The sequence below is a fragment of the Lissotriton vulgaris genome, chromosome 6, assembly GCF_964263255.1.
Source record: "Lissotriton vulgaris chromosome 6, aLisVul1.2, whole genome shotgun sequence".
Lineage (NCBI taxonomy): Eukaryota > Metazoa > Chordata > Amphibia > Caudata > Salamandridae > Lissotriton > Lissotriton vulgaris.
In genome coordinates, this window is record NC_141694.1 from 1,165,384,096 (window position 1) to 1,165,406,588 (window position 22,493).

At 43.9% G+C, this 22,493-nt stretch overlaps 1 protein-coding gene across 1 annotated transcript in view; it reads right to left on the reverse strand.

Annotated features, from left to right (window-relative positions):
• Positions 1-22,493, reverse strand: part of WDR64 (WD repeat domain 64) — a 2,246,160-nt gene that overhangs the window by 482,139 nt on the left and 1,741,528 nt on the right. Inside the window, exon 25 of the mRNA XM_086925751.1 lies at positions 9,442-9,511. Within this exon, the coding sequence (XP_086781877.1) occupies positions 9,442-9,511 (70 nt within the window). The remainder of the gene's footprint in view (positions 1-9,441; positions 9,512-22,493) is intronic.

Here is a 22,493-nt window from a genome sequence, read left to right on the forward strand (position 1 = left end):
AATAAAGCTTGAAACATTGAGAGAACATATTTGAACCAGTTGTTGTTGAATGGTTGCGCAGATTGATGCTGGGGTGGCACTGAGTGATGCTGTGGTGGCGATGAGTGGTGCTGTGGTGATGCTGAGTGGTGCTGTGGTGGTGCTGAGTGATACTGGGATGGTGCTGAGTGATGCTGGGGTGGTGCTGAGTGATGCTGGGGTGGTGCTGAGTGATGCTGGGGTGGTGCTGAGTGATGCTGGGGTGGTGCTGTGGTGGTGCTGAGTGATGCTGTGGTGGTGCTGAGTGATGCTGTGGTGGCGCTGAGTGGTGCTGTGGTGGTGCTGAGTGATGCTGTGGTGGCGCTGAGTGGTGCTGTGGTGGCGCTGAGTGGTGCTGTGGTGGTGCTGAGTGATGCTGTGGTGGTGCTGAGTGGTGCTGTGGTGGTGCTGAGTGATGCTGTGGTGATGCTGAGAGATGCTGTGGTGATGCTGAGCGGTGCTGTGGTGGTGCTGAGTGAAAATGTGGGGGTGCTGAGTGATGCTGTGGTGGTGGTGAGTGATGCTGAGTTGTGCTGTGGTGGTGCTGATTGGTGCTGTGGTGGTGCTGAGTGATGCTGTGGTGGTGCTGAGGGATGCTGTGGTGGTGCTGAGTGATGCTGTGGTGGTGCTGAGTGATGCTGTGGTGGTGCTGAGTGGTGCTGTGGTGGTGCTGAGTGATAATGTGGTGGTGCTGAGTGATAATGTGGTGGTGCTGAGTGATGCTGGGGTAGCGCTGAGTGATGATGTGGTGATGCAGCGGGCAGAAAGGCACAAAAAGCAGTCTAACAATGGGGAGAAAAACAAGGGATTTCCATATAGCTGTGTCTGAACTGGGGTGGCAGAGTGAGCTAAAGAATGGTGATGAATTCAACCCAGATGTGTGACTGAGGGTGAGTGACTTAAAAGTTTCATGCTCCATCCATCATCTCCTTGTGTGTGCCCAGACATGGGTCCCTTGGTCACTTTGCCACTCTATTCAAGATAGCCTAGCTAGGGAGAGCAATGGCATAAACGTTCTCCTCAGCGTGGCTCCCTGATGAGAAACCGCGCCGAGGAGAATGAGACGCTCTGGCTCCCCCTAGTGGCCCGAGACGGCAAAGAAACGGGCAAAGTCGCGTAGGGACAGAAAATGCTCCTGCGACTAAAATGGGCTCTGAAAAGGAAAACAGAGCACCATAACAACCCCACATTAAAGAATACATGCAGTGCTAAGTGTGAAAACCCCAAACAATCCACAACCACGAAAGAAATTGAGGAGAGAGGGACAAAACCCTTTAACTGGCTGCGAAACAGCAAAGAAAGAGGAAGTGGTCATGAAGGGGATGTCCTATCTAGCTGCAGTGGATACTGAGAAAGGACTACATTATGGACTGCCTTATGATGCTCATGGGAGTTGTAGTTGATGGACATTTTCATTTTGTTTGCCCATACCCTTTGTTTTGAGGTAGGGCTGATGTTATGTGCTTTTTGGCTGCTGTGAGTTTTGTGAATAAATCAGCGAAGAAGGTAAAAAGCCTAATCCTCGCCTCCGTGTCCTTAATAGAATTAAAACTTACCGTTACACTGATGAAGGGTGTTACCCAGAAACCGGTCCCAGGATGCTTGTTTCCAGTTCAGGGAAGACCTGGCTTGGCAGTTCGGGCTGGACTGTTCTTATGAGGCACAGGGTCAAGACTGATTTGATATAGCTGGGTCAGAACTGAGGTGGTGAATTGAGGTAAAGTAGGATGATGGATTCAACCCAGATCTGTGACTGGGGGTGAGTCTCTGAAAAGTTTCAGCGCTCCATCAATCATCTTCTTGTGGTTGCCTTAATTAGGGGCTGGTTTCTTTTTTAACAGAATGCATCATGCACGCCCACCGTGACGCATGACGGTCAGGGGGCCAACCTGCGCATGCAAGGGGTTAAGGAAAATGGGCTGCATTACAAAAAAAATATTGCTTTATTTAAAAAGTAATCACAGACATGGGGTCTTCTGACCCAAGCAGGCCTCCATCCCTGTGATTGTAGTCATTCACAATGGGCCGAAAATTGAGACCAGCCTCATGAATACTGATGAGGCAGGTCCATTTGTGACCCACTGTGAATTGCTAACAGTGTTAAACACACTGTTGTACATCGGAGTTTGTGATTTCCTAATAGCGAATCGCTAAAATTTGCAATTAGGAAATCGCAATCACACAGTTTCGTACATCTGTCCCTGTGTCTCTTGATTGCTCTGCATTTATATTTTTTTTTCAACAATTGTGAAAAATTAACAATCCTTGTTTCAACACGTACCTATCCACATTAAAAACTAGGGTACAGTAACCAGCTGTCACTGATGTACCGGGAGAGTCCTGATTTGTCATCATCCATTGTCGGTATTCGGAGGGATACAAATGAACTCAGAAGGAAGCAAGTTTTAAGGTGTGCCAAGGCAAGATTAGTTGACAATCCTAATCAGAAAGAAATGCAGTTAAGAGCATGTGTGTGTTTAAAAGTTGCATCTAATTACTACAGTGTCTCTTTTCATTACCCTTAGTACCTCATTCTCAGTCTATTGTAAGTTCCTGAGTGCTCTCAAACCATTCTGTGCCTCTTAGCTGATGCAAAAAAGTAGTACTTCTATTGTAATAGAATGTCTCCGTTTTTATTTTCCAAAATCAGGTCACTCTAATCTAGGGGGACCATCTGGAGTTTGTGTGGCAACCTTCGGGCCTGGCAGGTTAGAGGAGGTTATGGGCTGTGGGCCCATGTAGGCAGTCCAGCCACCAACTGTAGAGACCCCCACGTGCCTTCTCACATGTTCTGTGCCTTCAGTGGAGCCATGGCTGCACCAGTTCCAATGAAGCATTGATTCTTTGTTGAGTGGGTGCCATACCTGCTCTGCATTGCTTTGAGGAAGAGGGTCAAGACTGATTTGCATATGGCTGGGTCCAAACTGGGGTGGCATGGTGAGCAAAAGAACGAGGAATTTAACCCAGATCTCTTGAATGGGGTGAATGTTTGATTTGCTCTGCACTCCGCCTGTCATATGTGTGTCTTTTGCTTTCTCAGCAAATTATTTGGTTCTGCAAGAAAAAGCTCCCAAAGGAGGTATTTGTTCTTGACAGAACAACATAATAATACACCAACACACATATAGTTTTTTTCCCTGCAAATGGGGTCCATTGTGTGATTTTCCTAGCATGAACTATAATTTCTCACATGGCGTCCCCAGATGGAGAAAATGAGTAACGCCCATCTAAATAGGGCATGGTGGACAGACTCCATGTCAAAAGTTTTCGCTGACCGTGCTGGGTGAGGAAAGTCCTGGTTCTTTAGCCACTAAATGTGACGTCGTAACTGCACGGTTGTCAGAACGGTGCGCCTACTGTTTTATGTCTGATGCAGGGTTCCATCAGTAAGATACCTAGGTAAACAGCCCTTCCCTAAGTTACTCTTGATTGACATTCATGTGCACCAACTGTAAAATACAAAAAATCATTATCTAAGGATCTGTTATTTTGCCCGCATCTGTGCCAGTCATGGAGCAGATCTCCCATAGACACAATCCTCATATCTGTAGCTCTGTACACTCAGGCACATTTGCATTCAATGCAAGGCCCCTATATCCCTTTGACCACTAGACTCATCAGTTCATCTAACCAGCTGAAGGTGAAGTATGTACATTTAAATGACCTGTTTGCACAGAGTGGAGAGAGTTCAGAAGAGGACAGAAGACAGCGCAGGGGCGAAACACAGGCAGTAGAGCACAGGGGGCCCCAAACCATTCAGATAGGCCCTGTTCCGCCCATGGCCTGTAAATCAATATTTGTGAAATATTGGAAACTCAGGGGACCGTCTTCATCTTTTGTGAGAGCCCCATCATTTTAGTGCAACAGTTGGGAAAGTGTTGGATAGCGTATGGGTTAAAATTACTATTCCCACTCCAGAGAGTGCACAGTAGGGACAGCGTTGGATAGCGTAGGGGTAAAAATGACTATTTCCACTCCAGTGAGTGCAACAGTAGGGAAAGTAACTATTTAATATTTAAATAAAAATACATTTATTATCAATACCAATAAATTAATTACAATTAATTACCAATTACAAAATATGTATTATTTATTTAATTATACATACCCAAAAATATTATTTATTAGAAATTAATTACCTATTATTAATTAATTAACAACACATTATTTTTCAATACCAAAAATTAATAATTAATTAGCCGTAAATTAACTATCACGGCCCACATGCATTAACCTATTTAGGAAGTGCAAACGGTGCGAATCGCAAAATTCGGCCGTTTGCGATTCCTAAATAGGTTTCTGGGATGCATCAAGCATTTTTGGTGAAATCGCTATTTTTAGCAAATTTCAAAAATGCGATTGCTTTTAAGGAATCGCAAATGTGCGATTCCTTAAAAGCAATGCATGATTAATTTTAAAATTGCGAATTCGCAAATCTGGGGTGCAAATTACCACGAGGTTGAACCTCGTGGTAATTTGCGAAAATGTGTTAAAATGCTCTAATTTGCATTTCAAAACACTGTCATGTTGCAGACACACATGTCCTTAGGACATGTGTGTTTGAAACATGCACTTCAAAATACATTTCAGGGGTGCAGGGGGGGTCCTTTGGACCCCCGCCTGCACCCATGGAATGCATCAACATTTTGCGAATTCTAATTTGCGAATTCGCAATTCCCATTGATTCCTATGGGCCTTTTGGCCCATAGGAATCAATGGGAATTGCGAAATCGCAAATTGGAATTCGCATAATATTTGCGATTTGGTAAAAATTGCGATTTTTACCGAATCACAAATTTTATGCACTTTCAATCATGCATCCCGTTTTGCGATTCGTTAAAAATCGCAAATTAGGAATCGCAAAATCGGACTTTGATGCATGTGGCCACAAGACACAAAACTAATTGCAATAATTAATAAATTACAATTAAATTACTTCCCATCCTATTCCCTTCTAAACTCACAATCTGCTCTGAATAATTAAATAATACAATTAATATAATGATCAATTTATTTATTTGTGTCATTTATAAAGCGCGCAGCTACCCCAACGGGGTGTCCCGGCGCTAATTATTCAATTAATAGAAATTAATTAACAATTTTAAAAAATGAATTACCAATTAATACAAATTCATTACAAATTTATAATTAATGAACAATACATTAATCATCAATACCAATAAATAAAATAAATATTACTTGATAACAATTAAATTACTTCCCACCCTTTTCCCCTATAAACCCACAACCCGCTACAGAACTGAAACGCAAAAGTAAATTAAAAATAATAATGATTCCTAAAAATTAATATTTAATTTACTATAATAAAATTACTTCCCACCCACTTCCCCTATAAACTCACAACCCGCTACAGAATTAAATTACTCAAAAATTGAATAACTTAAAATGTATTACTTTAAAAAAATTCTTTTAACACATATACTAACACTTAATGCACTATAAGAAATCAATATTTTTAACAGCTGTATTAGGACTGTCGATATTACTAATTTCGATATTATGAAAATCGTTATTTCTTACCTGAATTTCAATGTTCTGCACCACTATATTTTGGCAATTCGATATTCTGTCCATTCTGTATAAAAAACTCAATATTCTGTCAATTCAATATGTTCACCCACAGAATCACAGTATGTTGAGCGTCATTACCGAGACACAAACCTAGTTCCCCAGATTTGAGATCGACCGCCCTAGCCATTAGGCTTCATCCTCTCCCTTTGCTCTGATGGCAATGGCCCATTGCCAGATTCTACTTGGAAGCTAAAGAAAGGCTGCTAAAGGGGGATAACAGGAGGTCTGCGTTGTACATTTTGGGAGACTGGAGGGAAAGGTTCATTGGTAATTGCAAAGTGGACACTGCTCATATCCTCATTTTACAGTGCACATCTTCCTAGGAAATTATATTTGTTAGAATGAAACAATGACACTTGGTAATTCGTACATAATTGCTTATACTTCTGTGTTCAATCTACCATTGCACCCGCAGCTATAGTTTAGCAGCAGTATCTATTGTTAAACACAAACATTAAAAATTGCACTGTTAAGCCATGCGTGTTTGCTGATGGTACTCTGTGTGAACTGATCTCTACCTCTCTGCCTCCACAATCAAACCCAACAGGAGATGGTTCTCTGTGAAGGACGCTGCCACTGACTTATCAGCACATACTTTTATTGGTTCTGCAGATAACACACCTCCATTGTAGCCTCGACAACTCATAAAAGCAGAAGATGAATCCTGGAAACGTTTAGGCGTCGTCCTCGCCTTTAGTCAGGGTGAGAAGCCTGCAAAGTTACATTTCTCTACACCTCCTTTTTGTGTTCCATGATTTTCCCCGGACTAAAGGGATTTAGTTACTAACAATGTTTTGCTTAGTTGTATTATTTACAATTTAGTGATAGCTTTACCCATTTTAACAGTTGTACCGTACAAAGCGTTAAACATTAATTCATTAATCAACAATTGGATGGGGCGATAAAATAAAGATATATATATACTGATGATATTCAACTATCCGTCTGAGTAGTGAAACATCAATGGGCAAGAAAGAGCTCAATAGTAACTGGTATATTTAAATACTACATAGTATAAGCAAAGTGTGTGTGCACAGTTACATCATTGTTACTGATGACACAGCAAGAAAGTAGGCTTCACTGAAAAGGTCTTTCTAGGCTTCTCAGAGTAAACCTGAGGTCAGGTTTAAATACTGGGACAGTGCTTAATTTGTGCAGGAGCTTTCAGGTGCTAAGCACAGGCACTTTTTTAACAGGGCCGAGGCTATTGAATTTTTCTCCCCAGTGAGATGACTACAATAATTATTAAAAAGAAATGTAACTGCCTGTCCTGGGTCGTCTTCCTTCCTGCAGGATGGCCCACCTAGGTTGAGGCATGATGACTGCATCTCGTTAGTGATGTCTGTAGTGCACGCCTGCCTTTCAAGGGGCATTTTCTTTCGCATTGGTTAATTATTACAGTTGAGGGTGAGCTGATGGGTGAGCTGCTGGCAAGGCAGACTGGTTCCTGGAAAGCTCTGGTCTCAGCAATAACCTTAATATGACGTAGACGAAGTACTAAAAAAGTGCGTAGCTGCTTTCTGTTAACAACTTGCATGCACTGAAATAAAAACCCAGCAGAAGCAGGCCATACATTATTCCTTTTGACTTGTCATTCGCATTGCATGATGATGCTCTTGGCCTGGGCTGGGGGCCCACCAAAACACATTATTTCCCAGTGATCTAATGGAGCCATTGCCAAGGAGACTGCAGGTCACAGGTAAGAGAGTAGTAAATAGTACTACAACAAGCCGCTGTTAATTAATGTGGAACAGATTTACTATTGTGTGTCCTCTTCACCAATTTCTTTGCAGCAAATAAATGTATAAGTGAAACTGTCAACTCTGCTTTTTCAGGCTCAGCACCTCGTGACTCAATGGCCCCTTTCCTCTGCCACACCTGACCTCCCAATTTATGGGTTACCAGAGTAAATTGGCAGTGCCAGTGCTTTTCCACATATGTAAACCGGCATGTTTTTCTTTATGCAGAAACTGCAAATGAAAAAGGGAAGTTCTTGCAGGTTATCTATGTTTGCGTTTCTTGTGCAAATTGGTCCACTGTAGACCCCTGGCTCTAGCATCTCCATTCTTGTAGTAACCTTAGATGTAAATCATGCAGTTAAATGATTACCAGACATGCCTTGTATGTGAACACTCACAGATATTTTAAATTTGCGCATTCATCTCAAAGGCCCGGACTGTGCCACGTTTCATGTGGCAGTTTTCATCTGCACTGCTTCCCTGCCAACACAAGGCAACATCAAATGAATACTACACACTCTTCAGGCAAGCTGCTTGGAGAACCTCCAGGCTCAATGGCTCATGGTGACTGAAGGAGTTTAAATGAGATTTACTTTTTCTAAAAACAAGTGGTAGTTCACATTGAAAAAGCTTTCTTTTGAGCTTGAAACTAATTAAAACAGCAGAATGTAAACAATGCTCGCTATATTATTTGTGTTTTGGCCCAATAAAAAATTCTACTATCACTCTTGCACACACATGTTTTGCACACACTTTGTGCCCCTTACCCGTAATTCACACTAGCGCACCCACAGTTATCTTCTGGCTGCCTGGCCACTTCATCATTTGGCAAAGGGATGAATTAGCACTGTTTCTGTTTCAAGTAATTTGTAGCTGCTTAACTTGAGAATTTCTCAGTAGGCTGGAAGGGAGAGGGTTGGTTTGCTGTTGCCTTGAACATTCATCAGCACTTTTTCTCACAGTTTACCCAATTAAAAGCTTGGAATGGTTAGAGGATACTGGAATGTTTTGTTTATGTCCATATGGAGTAATGCTAAACAAAACTGGACATTGCGTGGTGATAAACAACTTAGAGGACCTTATTAAGCAGGAAATTAAATATGAACAGTAATTGCAAAAAGAGCTCAACTGCAACTTTTGTCTATGAAGTATTGGTGCGGCTCACCTAAAAATCATATATTATCACAATGAATCACGTCTTGTTCCCTTTGGTAGGGCCAAGGCTGCTGCTGTAATTAGAGGGCAGCGGATGCGAGACATTACGTTATGATCCGATATTGCGATTGCGAGCCTGCATTCTTGCAAGTGCGATCCATTGATTGATGCTTCTATTTTGGAGGGTCAGGTCCGGTTACAGCTAGGGAGAAGGGGTGGTGTAGTCAGGTTTAATTAAGTGACATTTCAGAATAAGCATCATCAGAAAGGAACAGCTGGGCTTTTAATTTCAGAGTTTACCCGGGTCCGTTCGCTGCAGCACTGGACCCAAGACAGGAGCTCTGTCCTTCGCATGGCTCTCTACCCACTGCTGGGCACCTGCAGGGGTTCTGCAAGTCAGATACTGACAGCCTGTGTATAGAGGAGCTAAGGGGGCCTTGATGGGCTTCCTGTGGGCTAGGGATGTGGATGTGAGATGTCATGGTTGTGTGGTGCTCAGACTTCCACCTCTCTGGGTGGATGTGTGGTGCTGTCAGACTTGCACCCCTGTGGGTGACAGGCAACTCCTCAGGATCTTGCTGTGCCACAGCTTAGCTCATCTGTGCTTCCATGACATACTGCCAGTGACTGACCCTCAACCACAGGTGCATAGTACAGGGTATAGACTGTCCTGTAGTGCATCCTTATGGCGATGCACATGGCTGATTTCCTGACCTTTCAACCTGGAGATTTTGGTCCAACCCTTGTTATGGCACATTCAGCAATACTAGTTCTGGGTGTGGGTGGGTGCAGCCAATGAAGGAAGTGAGTGGGGTAAGTTAAGTGGGTGGAGCCAGGGGTGTGGCCTCCATAAAAATGTGAGCAACTGCACTTAATATTTTACAAATTACGCACTGGTGGGGTGCCTACTGTCTTGTAGTACATGAAGGCCACATACCTCGTATTCGTTTTGACGTTTGAAGTTTGGAAATTCCATAGCTTGTACATCAAACGAAACAAATCTTTTCCTACAAAAAAAGAAGCAAAAAGAAATGAAAATCATTTAAATCACCTGCCGCACAAAGGTTAGGTGTGAACAGATTACAGTCAGATTCGAAAATGTTGAAAATCAGATGCATTTTATGACCATGTGAAATAAATATTTCCCAAAATACCGCATTTAAAACATATATGGTGTCACAAAAAGACAAAGAAGACATCTCACTAATAGTGGTCATCTGGTAGTATGTGAACCAGAGGGGGAGGTCCAGGGGTTATGACCTGAAAATTGTCTGTGAAGCGCGTCACGGGGAGAGATGGAAAGAAAAGGAAAAAATCAGTACATATTCACATGTTGTTCCCATTGGCCCTCAACATCCATGTTTCCATAGTGTAGGACAAGTAAAGTGTGGTCTGTCTTTTCAGCATGGACGTCAGCAATCGGTAGCCAGTATTACATGATTACAAGGGAGCAGCACAAGTTAATCATTGTTGGGCCAGGACAGAGCCTTGCTTCAGATGTGCTGCATACAAAACTGTTTTGAAAAAAGAAGAATACCTGGTGTCCTAATTATTTATGAATTATTTTTACGACAACCACGCTATTTTCATTTAGTGATTGGGTTATTTTATTCACCCTCTTATTTTTAAAAGCTTCTTTCTCTTTGAAGGACCTTTACATCTAAAACATGAAACACCACAATGTCATATACATATTTACATACATCACAATTTACACAATAGTTACATCAATATACAAAACTAACATTTTCAGCATTGCCAGTGAGGCAGTTGCTAATAAAGTAGCAAAAGTGGATAAAGGATAAAAAAAGAAATAGAATTGATTCAGGCTAAAGTTCAGACTTGTGTATCAGTAAGCTTAATGACATTCAATCAAGCCATCGCTTTAGTTTGTGTAGCACATTGGTCTGGTTTTGATGTATCTATGGTTGTATAAGGTTTTGGGTAAAGTATTGTTTTTGTCATGAAAATGTTAGTTTTGTATATTGAAATATTGTATATTGTATTCATAAATAATTAGGACTCCAGGTTTTCTTTTTTCAAAATATATTAAGGCCCTACCTGGGTTCTGTTCAATTGGGCCTATCCCCCCTTGTTTTCAAGCATACAAAACTTTAGCGGTAGACCGTACGCAGCCGCGGCTCGTGCAGGTAAGACAAAACTGTAGAGGTAGACCGTACGCAGCCGCGGCTCGTGCAGGTAAGAGAGGTGGGGCCCAGTTGGGGGGAGGGGGGGCGTTTGGACAGAAGATGCGGGGAGAGAAAATTAAATAAATTATAAATTTTTCCTCATCATCGTCCCCCCCTCACACACACAACCGGGCCCCAGCACTCTTACCTGCATGGTCTGCAGCTGCCGTATACGGAAAGGAAAGCTGCACTATAGAGATGCTATATTATTTGGGCAATTATTACTGTATGGAAGTCAGCCAGCTTCTTTAAAGTTTGAAGTGCTTTACAAGGCATCGGTGAGCACATTCCAACACCCCTTCTAAGCAGTTACTGACAGACTCAAAAACGGTAAGAAGTGCAAGTCTAACTAGGGTCTTGGTTGTAACTCAGAAGCCTGTTCAGATTCTGGAACTTGTAGTTGAAATCAGGAAGGAAATGCTTGGGATAGAAAACTCACCCTCATAGAGACAGCAGAAGTTGCAAATTGTAATTGTTGCAGCATTTTGCACCATGCAAATTTCTGGTGCAAGCTCAAGCTCAAGTTGTATTCATGCGGGTGGACCTTTAGTTCAGTTCAGTACTGAGGCTGACACAACAGTTTAATATATTTCAGTAATGTGAAACACATTTGGACTGGGAAGGACAACTGAGAGTATTCGATTTGTAACTCATGAAGGTTTATTAACAGATTAGCGAAGTTATAAATTCATACCATCTAATTTTCTGTTATACAGTAGTCAATTTATGAATGCCTTATCAATTAAATTCAAAACAATCTAAAATCACAAATGAAAAGATAAGCTATTATAAAGTTGCCGAAGAATACATGAAAGCAAACTCAGCTTCCCATGAAGGGAAAATCCCAATATATTTAAACTAGAAATGGTCGAGGGATTTAGGGAGAAGTCAAGGAGTAGGTGTCAGCATGAAAAGACCCTAAAAGGCAACATCAAATGTATCAAATAAAGATTTTTCAAGCAATTGTGGGAAGTATCTTGCCAAGAGTCTATATCCTTCAGGCAAGAGGCATGAGCATCACCTCAACTGTGTTTTTTGCAATTTTCACCCCGAGTGGGCTGGGTATGCTCAGACGTGAGCCCCAGGCTCTCCACACCACTGGAGTCAAGCTATCCAGGCTGAATGAAGGCTGATAGCCAGAAACCGGTCCTTGGATGCTTGATTCCGGTCTGGGAAAGACATGGCTTGGTAGTTCGGACTGGACTGTTCCCATGAGGCACAGGGTCAGAGCTGTTTTGCATATAGCCAGTGTCTAACCCAGGGTGGTGTGGAGTGCAAAAAAACGATGGATTTAGGCCCAGATCCTTGTACTGGGGTGAATGTATGACATAGTTCTACATTCTGTCCATCAACTGTGTTTTTTGTAATTTTCACCCCGAGTGGGCTGGGTGTGCTCAGACGTGAGCCCCAGGCTCTCCACGCCACTGGAGTCAAGCTATCCAGGCTGAATGAAGGCTGATAGCCAGAAACCAGTCCTTGGATGCTTGATTCCGGCCTGGGAAAGACATGGCTTGGTAGTTCGGACTGGACTGTTCCCATGAGGTACAGGGTCAGAGCTGATTTGCATATAGCCAGTGTCTAACCCAGGGTGGTGTGGAGTGCAAAAAACGATGGATTTAGGCCCAGATCCTTGTACTGGGGTGAATGTATGACATAGTTCTACATTCTGTCCATCAACTGTGTTTTTTGCAATTTTCACCCCGAGTCGGCTGGGTGTGCACAGACGTGAGCCCCAGGCTCTCCACACCACTGGAGTCAAGCTATCCAGGCTGAATGAAGGCTGATGGCCAGAAACCGGTCCTTGGATGCTTGATTCCGGCCTGGGAAAGACATGGCTTGGTAGTTCGGACTGGACTGTTCCCATGAGGCACAGGGTCAGAGCTGATTTGCATATAGCCAGTGTCTAACCCAGGGTGGTGTGGAGTGCAAAAAAACGATGGATTTAGGCCCAGATCCTTGTACTGGGGTGAATGTATGACATTGTTCTACATTCTGTCCATCAACTGTGTTTTTTGCAATTATCACCCCTAAAAGGAGCAGTAAAGCATCTCCTAACTAGCACTGAATTGCATAACTCATTTTCTTTCTACAATTAAACACACCTACACACTATTCCCACGAAAGGAACCATTCGGGATAAAGTGCATTTCAAAAGTATAAGCTTCGTTCTTTTCCATGATCCACACACAGTGTAGCCTCTGCTGAACAACCTTCAGCTCAATATCTACACCAAGATGATTATGGGGCATATTAGCAAGAACCTCGTTAAAATTATCGCCGTTTTAGCGTTAGGAAACTGCCGCTAAAACGGGGATAATTGGGTTGCATATATGCGTTATAGAATTCCAATAGAAGCCCAGGTTAGATGTCCTGCACGGTATACAACCTTTAGCACGCATTTTTTACAACGCACTACCATTACAACGCAGGCATTACCACGCATACCATTACAACGCATTGCGCTGGGGGGCGCTCTAGGATAGGGAATAAGTTTAATTTTCTATCCAACACCTTCCCTAGTGTCCACGGGGACTGGAGTTGGAATAGAAAATTATACTTACCACTATCCAGCACCTCTAAGCGATATGCGTTGTAACGGTATTCGTTGTAAATACCGCGTTGTAAAGGTATGCGTGGTAATAGTATGCGTGGTAACGTCATACATCCGTCCTGCACATCTAACCTGGGCTTCTATTAGAATTCTATAACGCATATTAGCAAGCCCATTATCGCCGTTTTAGCGGCAGTTTCCTGCCGCTAAAACGGCGATAATTTTAACGAGGTTCTTGCTAATATGCCCCACAGTTCGGCCAAGAATTTCTTATTCCCAGGTAGTTGTTCATTATTCCTATCTCCGAAGACCATACAAAGATAAGCATTCTCATGAGAATTAAATTAACACATTAAATTACAATGAATTATTGTTGCCTGATAAAGTTTTGCTACTGTAATGTGAAGAAGGAAAAATACACAATTGAGAATTAGGACAATTGCACATTAGGCATTTTCAATTGAAGCCTATATTAGCTATTGCTAGCATAACACAACTATATTTGCATGTTGCAGATTAATGTGTTGTGCATTCACAGCATTTAGTTATGGAAATATTTCTACCAAATTCCCCTTCTGATGACTCTGGTAGTCATCACACATTACCCATAATTATCCCTACCTCTTCATTTTATACCACAGTTGTTGACTTTTGCAGCTTGTATCTGGAGCCCTTCCGTTCTCTCAACTTGTAATAAATATGACTGCAACTCTTCAAGTTCCACCTCTTTTCTCTTTCTCACACTTCTTCTTGTCAATATCTCTCCTCCATTATATTTTGACCCACTAATTATTAGTTCAATTCCCCTTATAAAAAGAAATAAGCATATCACAAAAATGTTTAGTAAAGGAGTTAATATGGGTCCTACCAATTCACTGCCAACTGCAGAAAATCCTTTTACTATCATTTCCCAAGCATCTTCCTCTTCCAGATCATTTTGATTTTTTGAAACCTCAGTAATATTAGAGACAAAGGGCCTGATTTATAAATGACCGGTCTGTGTACTGAATGGCGGTACATCCACCTAAATATAAATCAGGCCAAAGTTATTAATTGCACTACACTTGTAGAACTTTGCGATGCGTAACATGCAGCTGACTCCTCTCACTTTCGTGAGTAACATTTCTTAAGCAAGCCTATTCTGTAAAACCATTGCCCTTATTGGCACAAGTTCATAATTAATAGCAGTTAACGCTCCTGCTGAATTAGTTGCAAGACTGTCAACCAAAGTAGTCAGCTTTCTAATCTTCTGGTCATTCAAAACTACTCCTACAGAAGTAATCATAGCCCAAATATGTCACCCACTCCTTGTGAAATACTATGTGTTGCTTTTCCATGAGTCACTATTACCCTATCATCTATTTCATCTTCATGATACACCTTAGGGAACACTAAAGCTAAGTAGCAGTTCCCAATCCAAATTGCAGAAAGATGAAAATACGTGGGGACGCCATTTTCTGTGCCCTGCTACTGCTGTCTGGGTCGCCTGCAAGGGGACTCCATCACCCAGAAGACGTCACTCTCCCAGGAGGGAGGAGGAGCTGCCCAAGCGCCCGGGCGCATCTCGCGGTGCGGGACACGCCCGGGATGCACCAGGGCCCCGTCATTGCCAGGAAGAGGCAGGGAAGAGCCCCTCTCCCTTCAGTTGGTACACAGACATTGTGGCAGACAAGCTTATTCCTGTTAAGGTATCGTGTATGTTGCATTGCCTTTGTATTTCATCACAAGGCCCCTGCACGCCTAAACTTGAAGTAGAAACTAGCCTTATACAGAGTAATCACCCCGAGCTCATATGCCTATCGGCCATTTTTCAAATCAGAGCCAGATGGTAGAGCATTAGTGGGTGGGCATGTTTGCTTTATCTGACATCAGTCAGAAGCGTAGGGGGTGTCAACTTGTTGACAGCCCCACTCATGTAGCAGGACATACGCTCGACTCTGTCTTCATCTCCTTCGACCACACCACAGCTCTCCACTGGACGGACCACAGATGTGTTCACTTCAGCTACAAAACCACCACGACCCACAACCCCGCACAAAATATTCCTCGAAGAAACTGGAACAAAATCAGCACCGACCAACTCCTCACATCGCTCAACCAAAACCCTCCCGCCCTCTCATCGGACCCAAATGAAGCTGCCACCAAACTTAAACAATGGATTACTCACAGCGTTGACGAATGAGCACCCTTGAAAAACCACCAGATCAAACAAGGTAACAAAAAGGCCCCCTGGTTCAACGATGACCTTAAGAAATACAAGAAACTATGCCGCACTCTCAAAAAAACATGGAGAAAAAACCCAACCACTGACAACCTGACCACCTTCAAGGCAGCCACCCGCAAACACCACCAATTGATCGAAGCCACCAAGAAATCAGCATTCAAGGATCGACTCGACAACAACACCCATAACAGCAAGGAACTTTTCAACATCGTCAAAGAATTTACCAACCCCATCGCAGCCTTAAACGACATCACTCCCTCCCAAAACCTTTGCGACTCGCTATCCTCTTTCTTCTACAACAAAATCGCCGACATACATAACAGCTTTAAGAACATCTCCATAGAACAGTCCACTCCACCCACCTCCAAACCTGAACCGCTCGCTAACAACCTTAGTGCCTGGAACCCAATCACCACTGAAGACACCATCCGCCTAATGAACTCCATCCATTCAGGTTCGCCTACTGACCCCTGTCCCCACCACATCTTTAACAAAGCAGACTCCATCATCGCACCCCATCTCCGTGATATCATCAACTGCTCCTTCAACTCCGCTACCTTCCCAGAAAGCTAGAAACACGCCGAACTCAGCTCCCTTCTGAAGAAACCCACAGCAGACCCCTCTGAACTTAAGAACTACCGCCCCATTTCCCTCCTCCCATTCCCTGCCAAAGTCATTGAGAAAGCCGTCAATAGCCAGCTCACCGCCTTCCTTGAATCTAACAACTCCCTCGACTCTTCACAGTCTGGCTTTCGAGCCAAACACAGCACCGAAACCGCCCTCAATGCAGCGACAGACGACATCCGAACGCTACTGGACAACGGAGAAACAGTTGCCCTCATCCTACTCGACCTCTCTGCCGCCTTCGACACAGTCTGCCATAGCACCCTCATACAACGCCTCAGCAACGTCGGAATACAAGGAAAAGCCTTGGACTGGATCATCTCGTTCCTCGCCGGAAGAACCCAGAGAGTCCGCCTCCCCCCTTTCAAATCAGAGGCCACCGAAGTCATCTGCGGAGTACCACAAGGATCATCACTCAGTCCCACCCTCTTCAACGTCTACATGAGTCCCCTTGCATCCATCGCGCGACAACACAACCTCAACATCATCTCCTACGCTGACGACACCCAGCTGATCCTTTCCCTCACCAAAGACCCTAACATCGCCAAAACCAATCTTCATGAAGACATGAAAGAAGTAGCTGAATGGATGAAAAACAGCCACCTAAAACTCAACTCAGACAAAACGGAAGTTCTCATCCTTGGATCTTCCCCCTCTGCCTGGGACGACTCATGGTGGCCACCGGCCCTGGGCACAGCTCCCATACCCACGGACCACGCACGCAACCTAGGCTTCATCCTTGACTCCTCCCTCTCGATGACCAAACAAGTTAACGGCGTCTCATCTTCCTGCTTCAACGTACTTCGTATGCTTAAAAAAATCTTCCGTTGGATCCCCACCGAAACAAGAAAGACGGTCACCCATGCACTGGTCACTAGCCGACTGGACTATGGAAACACTCTCTATACCGGAACCACAGCCAAATTACAGAAAAAACTCCAACGCATCCAAAATGCATCAGCCAGACTCATACTGGACATCCCTCACCAAGCTCACATTACCGGCCACCTGAAAGACCTCCACTGGCTTCCCGTCAACAAGAGAATAACATTCCGTCTCCTCACCCACGCTCACAAGGCCCTCTACAAACTAGGACCCGACTGCCTCAACACACGACTGTCCTTCTACACACCCACCCGCCAACTAAGATCTTCCAACCAAGCGCTCGCCACAGTCCCGCGCATCCACAGATACACCATGGGAGGAAGATCTTTCTCCTACCTGGTGGCCAATACCTGGAATTCTCTCCCCACCCACCTCCGCCTTACACAGAACCACTTTTCTTTCAGAAAGGAACTTAAAACCTGGCTATTCGATAAATAACGATCCCCCTCCCAAAAGCGCCTTGAGACCCTCTGGGTGAGTAGTGCGCTATACAAATTCGTGAACTTGAACTTGAAGATGAGGAAGAGAAAATCCATGGAGGGGAGCGGGAGCAGTGGGGGAATTGGTAATGACCGGACTGATGAAGGAAAAAAGGCCAGAAAGTCTCAGAAACATTCAGGTAGTAACTGTGTCTTAGACAGCATAGATACTCTTATTAATGAACGCAAAAACATCCTTGAGGCTGATCCACCTAAACACACTAGCCCTGATAAAGCCCCCCACTTGCCCCCCCTCCCCACCAAGCCTGATGCTAGTAGCCGCCCTACTATTCCAGCAATATTCCAAAAATCACTTCGAAAAAGGGTCCCTGCATCCAGCATAGAGACAAGCCCAGAAATAGAGGGAGTCTATCATCCCTCCATCGCTCTCTCTGGTGTTGCTCCCAACTGATGGGTACCGTAATTTCTTATGCAAATAGGTTCTCACACTTGTCAGACCTCCCTGATGTAGATAGGGAAGACGTTCCCCAGCTACCCCCGACTTCGACTCATGGTAGAGGGACAGGCCCTGGGCCCAGCCTAGAACCTCAGGAAACACACCATCTTACAAACTCCCACAGACTTGAAATAGGGGCTTTGAAATTGTTGACTTCCCTGGTTAATCGTCTAGTTCAAAAGGATTCCACCTGGTCCAGGGTATTGAGTCCCAATTCTACGACAAGCTATAATCAGCAACCCTGACAGGTTAATCACACTGGTCGAAAGATAGCCGCACAGGGCATAGGTACCCGCCCTAATGGCCTTAACCTATCCTCTTCTGCAGCACCACCCCATGAAGTAGTCCCCGTCCCCTGCTGCTCATGCACCCAATTAATCCCAGCACCAGCCACCTAAATAGTTACCATAAGGGTCAACCACCATGCCGCAGATCTACTTCCTTATCTCATGTACAATATTCCTTCTGCGATGCCCAACATTTAGAAATGGTTTTCAAAGTGCAGACGCCCTGATCAATAAAGCCACTCATTGGATTCGCCAAGTCCGGGGTTGTCGTTCAGTCATACGAGATGACATCATCAGGGCTCAGAGGTTTTCTTCACCTGCAGAATCACTAGATCACATTGAGCTTACCCTAACCGGGATTGATCTGGCAGAAAACCTTCTTGACCTGGAATTCCATACTAGCCCGCCCGGAAATTCTTCCATTCAATTCAGGCAATTCCCATTAGTCAGCCAGGGTAATCGTACCGCTAGGCAATCACATACTTTTTTGGAAGGAAGCTCCTGAATGGATGCAAACGACTACTGCGTGAGCCCCAAAACTTTGGAGCCTTTTATTGCTCCCATAACTCGTATTGCCCTCTCTCCCAGTATCCGGGTACCACCTAGCTCCACTGATCAGACGTCTAGAATCACACCAGCAAGTTCAATCCCCGATGAAGAGAAACAGGCTGATAGTGGCATGGCGCTTAATACAGCGGTCAGGCAATTGGGTTTTTGCTTCACTGCAAAGAAATTACTTGTCATATACTAGAATATCGCAGGGTTAAGGTCTAAGGTCACTTCCCCCAATTGGCTCACCTTCATCGAGGGTTACAGCATTTGTCTCTTCCAGGAAACATGGCTGATGGAGCCTCTTTATTGCATAGGTTATTTAAATTACCGTATTGCAGCTACCAGTGGGGGAAAAGGCCGTCCATCGGGGGACTGACAATCTGGGTTCGCTAAGCGATTGGCTATAATATACAGGTGCTCCCAACACAGAGCAGGGACATCCTTGCAATCAGGCTGAAAATGGGCACCATGGCAAATATCGACATTTCTAATGTCTCTGCAAGAGGCTTGAGTGGGAGGAAGAAGTCCGAAGTTTTAGTGACTCTCGACTTGTACTCCAGGGATTCCCAAATTTTAATTGCAGGAGACCTTAATTCGACCTTTGAGCCCCTTGCCACAGAAGAACACAATCTTACATGTGAGGAAGACACCCAGTAGGGCATCCCAAAATTGGAACTTGCTCCTATAAAAAAGTGGACAATTGCAGCAATCCAAATCAACTCCATGTGCCGGGAAAAAGGCCTTCGGGCTACAAATGGAAGAACGTTTTCGGATAGACATGGGGCAAATACATTTAATAACGGCCACAGCTCTAGCCGTATAGATTATCTCCTTATTAATTTGCGTCTATGGTATGCCTTCGGGGACATGTCTGTGAGGGGTCTGGTAGAGAGCAACCACAATCCTTTATGTGCGACCAGAGAGGGTACTCACCCGGCCAAGTGGCATATTGTCCGCTCTTGACGTGGCCCTACAAATACTATGAGGCGATTGAAGTGGGCTCAGAAAATAGCAAAGCCTGAAATCCTAGCTACTATTAATATTGGTATTGATGATGGATTAGCCAAGCTCAGCTAATTCCGAGGTTCCTGGAAATATAACTGCTATTCACAATAAATTCTTTGCCCAGCTATGTTCCCACTTTGTGAGGCATCATAAGGTCAAGAGCTTGCAACAAATGAAAGGAACCCACTAGTTTAATGAGGATTGTAGAATGGCCTGCACATTCTATGGGATGCTATTAAGGAAGAGGACCCTGCCACAGTACGGTCAACTAGACTAAAATATAGGAAGGCCCAGGAAAAGGCAAATAAAGTATGGGATGAAAGCAGATGGCAGGACCTCAGACTTGCTTGTGTTAGTAATAGCTCCAAGCAGTTTTGGAACACAGTAAAGTGGGACAGGGGAGGCCAGCCACCACCACCACAAAATCACATAGCTAAGGAACAATAATTTAACCACTTCAAACCCCAATATGCCACTAGTACAACCGAGGGTAATCAGGCCGAGCTTCCACCTTTGTTTTATCAAGACACACTTTTTGATGGGCCAGATGTTATTACAGCACTAGGAGCAGTAATGGGTGGAAGAGCACTGGGCCTAGATTGTATCCAGGCCGACATATTCCTTCATGAGAAGTCAAGATGGTGCTGGTATATTGTTCTGCTAGCAAACGCAATTGCCCGAGGCGCACCTGTGCCTGATTCCTGGAAAGGGCCGGAGATTATCCCCATTTTTAAAAAAGGAGATACATCTTAACCAGAGAACTATAGGCCTTTCAGCCTAATAGATTCCTTGCAAAAAATATTGGGGCGGCTAGTGTTAAACAAGGTCCAAAACTGATGAGCTGGGCATTTTATCTCTGCTGCATGCTGGGTTCTGGTCATGTATCAATACTATTGACCGGGTGTTTAGGTTTATACTAGTGTATTGGAGGACGGTGGTCCTAGGCAAGAACAGCTTATATACTGCCTTTGTTGATCTCAAGTCAGCTTTTGACCTTGTGTCCCGCAGTAAATTTTGGGCAGTACTGCAGGAGTTGGGGATGTCTCCTGAACTGCTTTCCCTCATTGCTAGACTCCACGAGGGCAATTTTGCCAAAATTCGATGAGGCACTCGGGGCAATGTCACCAACCCTTTCCCATAGAGAGAGGTTTTAGCCAAGACTGTGTCTTGGCTCCCACACTATTTTCACTGTTTATTAATGGGATCGCAAAGTTTTTAAAATCTATTCATACTGATGCCCCAGTCCTAGCTGGTGTAAAAATTCCTATTTCAATGTTCGCTGACCACACGTTAATCATCTCAAAAACCCTGAAGGGTCTTCAGCGAACATTAAAACTTTTTGAGGAGTTTTACCTTCTACAGGGATTGGAAATCAATGTGTCCAAAACAAAATTCATGTTGTTTAACCCTCACCAAGGATTTAGAGGAGGCATACTCATGAACGTCGCCCCCTGGAACAAGTTCCAGCCTTCACATATCTGGGGTTTAAATTACAGAATGATTTGAGGTGGGAACGTCAGCTTGACATGGCCACGTTGAAGCACCGGCAGCTACCTGGAGCTTTACAAACTGAATTTAACACCTTCCTGACAAAACCAGTTAGCCCGGTGCTCCCAATATACATTATGAAAGTGGTCAGTTCCGCCCTATACGGAGCGGAACTCTGGGCGTTTGAGAAGATGCCAAAGCTAATAGCAACTGAAAATGGGTTCTTATGCAAGGTTACGAGCCTCCCGCAAAGCACCCCAGTACGTCCATTGCTCTATGATTTAGGCAGAAAAGCACTGGCTGATAAAGCGAGACTGCACCCTATATTATATTGGCGTAGGATTTGGTGCACCCCAGAACTGGCAACCTATGCTGCAGGCATAAAAGATCTAACCAGTGCCGACTGCTTCCACAAAATCAAATGGTTCCGGGAGGTCAGACCATCCTAAGTAAAGATGGGCATGGCAACATGCGCCCCCTTCCCTTCTAAGGAGATCCTAAAAGAGAAATATTGTGAACTGGTGACGTATAACACTCACAGAAACGGTGACACGTCCTCACTCACGGGCAGATTCATAGAATTTAAACTATCCCCATGCATGGAGCAGTATTGGGGCACAATAACCCAGTCACATGATGGCTGACACCAATTTGCAGGACACTGGGCACCAGAAGGAGTGGAGACACTCAAAGAATACTGCGCCTGAATACCTCAGCCTCCATTGTCATTGCAGTAGCAACATTTCTGGGATGGTCCTGGGCTATTAGATCGAAGGCACTACAAGCACTTTGGAGGTTTCATCAGTCAATTTTAATCTGAATTGGTACATATGTAACTTGCAAATATGTTTTTATTGCCTGTGATTTAACTTTGTATTTTAGTACCAGTTTATATAATGCATTTAAATTATTTGTATGTCTTACTATTTCAAAGTTGTTTTAAATCGTTTTTATCTCCTTCACCAATCCGACCTAAGATCTGAAGTACCAAAACATGGTTTCAAACGTGTACTTGTATTGTGTTTTATGGAGTATGTACTGTATGTACTGTGCTTTTATGGCTTGTACATCCAATAAAGCTTGTTGGATTGGAAAATAAGTGTTCTTCCCACACAGATAATATATCCCATAACTTCAAATCATCATATATTTCCTTGTCTGGCTGACTATTAGCCATAGAAGCACATACAATTAAAACATACAGTCAGAATTCCATAACAATTATACAGTCATACAATTGATAGATTC